This window comes from Epinephelus moara, unplaced genomic scaffold (genome assembly GCF_006386435.1).
Source record: "Epinephelus moara isolate mb unplaced genomic scaffold, YSFRI_EMoa_1.0 scaffold2611, whole genome shotgun sequence".
In the NCBI taxonomy this organism is placed as follows: Eukaryota; Metazoa; Chordata; class Actinopteri; order Perciformes; family Serranidae; genus Epinephelus; species Epinephelus moara.
In genome coordinates, this window is record NW_026080219.1 from 1 (window position 1) to 1082 (window position 1082).

Sequence of the window (1082 nt, forward strand, 5' to 3'; positions counted from 1 at the left end):
GTCTCTGCTTCAGCTTGTTTCCTGCAGATTTTCCTCTTGTATTCATATGGAAATATAGAGCTCTGTAACTTGGCCGTCATGTCTTATGACAGATATCTTGCTATCTGTTATCCTCTGCAGTATAACACACGTATGACATTGAAAAAGTTCGCAGTACTGATTGCTGTAGTGTGGTTATTTCCAGTTAGTAAAGTTGCGTCCATGATATGTCAGACTGCTATGTTACAGGTGTGTGTGAACATTATTCCCAAAGTGTACTGTGACAATTACTCCATTGTCAAACAGGCATGTTCTGACACAACAGTGGACAACATCTCTGGCATTATTTACACGTTAGCCATAGTACTGTAGGTGTAATCTGTTATACGTATGTGAAGATCCTTAAAGTCTGTTTCTCTGGCTGTAAACAGACGAGACAGAAAGCTCTCAGCACCTGCACACCTCACCTCGCCTCTCTGCTCAACTTCTCCTTCGGCTGCTTCTTTGAAATAATGCAGGGTAGGTTTAATATGCGCAGTGTGCCCAACATAGTACGAATATTTTTATGCTTATATTTTCTGACATCCCAGCCGCTCTTTAACCCTGTAATATACGGACTGAAACTGTCTAAAGTTTATACCTTATGTAAACATCTTGTCTTGGGTAGAATGTAAAAAAATCATGCGGTGTATATTTGTATCCTCTGTAACATGAGAACTCTGAAAAGGTTGATCCTTTTACATCAGTAATGATGTTTGTTTATTGAATGTGAATATTTTTAACAAGTTTTATTGAGGTTTGAAATAAATTTTACCATCAAAGTTTGTTGAGGTTTTATTTGTTCATGAATGCTAGATATTTACAACTCACTCAGGCTGTTAGCTGACTGGCGTGCTGACGTACTGCAGTAAGCATGTTTTGTCATTTCCGGTGTTTCTGTCAGAACGTCTCTGTGCTGCTCTAGCGAACTCTACCAGCTTGCTTTCTGTTTTTTCCTCACTTCAGTTGCTTAACATCTACTTCAAGTCTTAACCTACACTAGTTCTGTTTAAGCACTTATAACGCTTCCAACTTTCTTGCTAATCTCTTAGCTGTTGTTTGCA

At 38.7% G+C, this 1082-nt stretch overlaps 1 protein-coding gene across 1 annotated transcript; it reads left to right on the forward strand.

Moving 5' to 3' along the window:
- Window positions 1-3: 3 nt before the first annotated feature.
- LOC126387177 (olfactory receptor 140-like) lies at window positions 4-642 on the forward strand (the record flags this gene model as incomplete). Its single annotated transcript, XM_050039726.1, is given in 2 exon segments — window positions 4-333; window positions 336-642. Coding segments are annotated over 2 exon segments (637 nt in total), but the record flags the coding sequence as incomplete, so codon positions are not given.
- Window positions 643-1082: the final 440 nt, after the last annotated feature.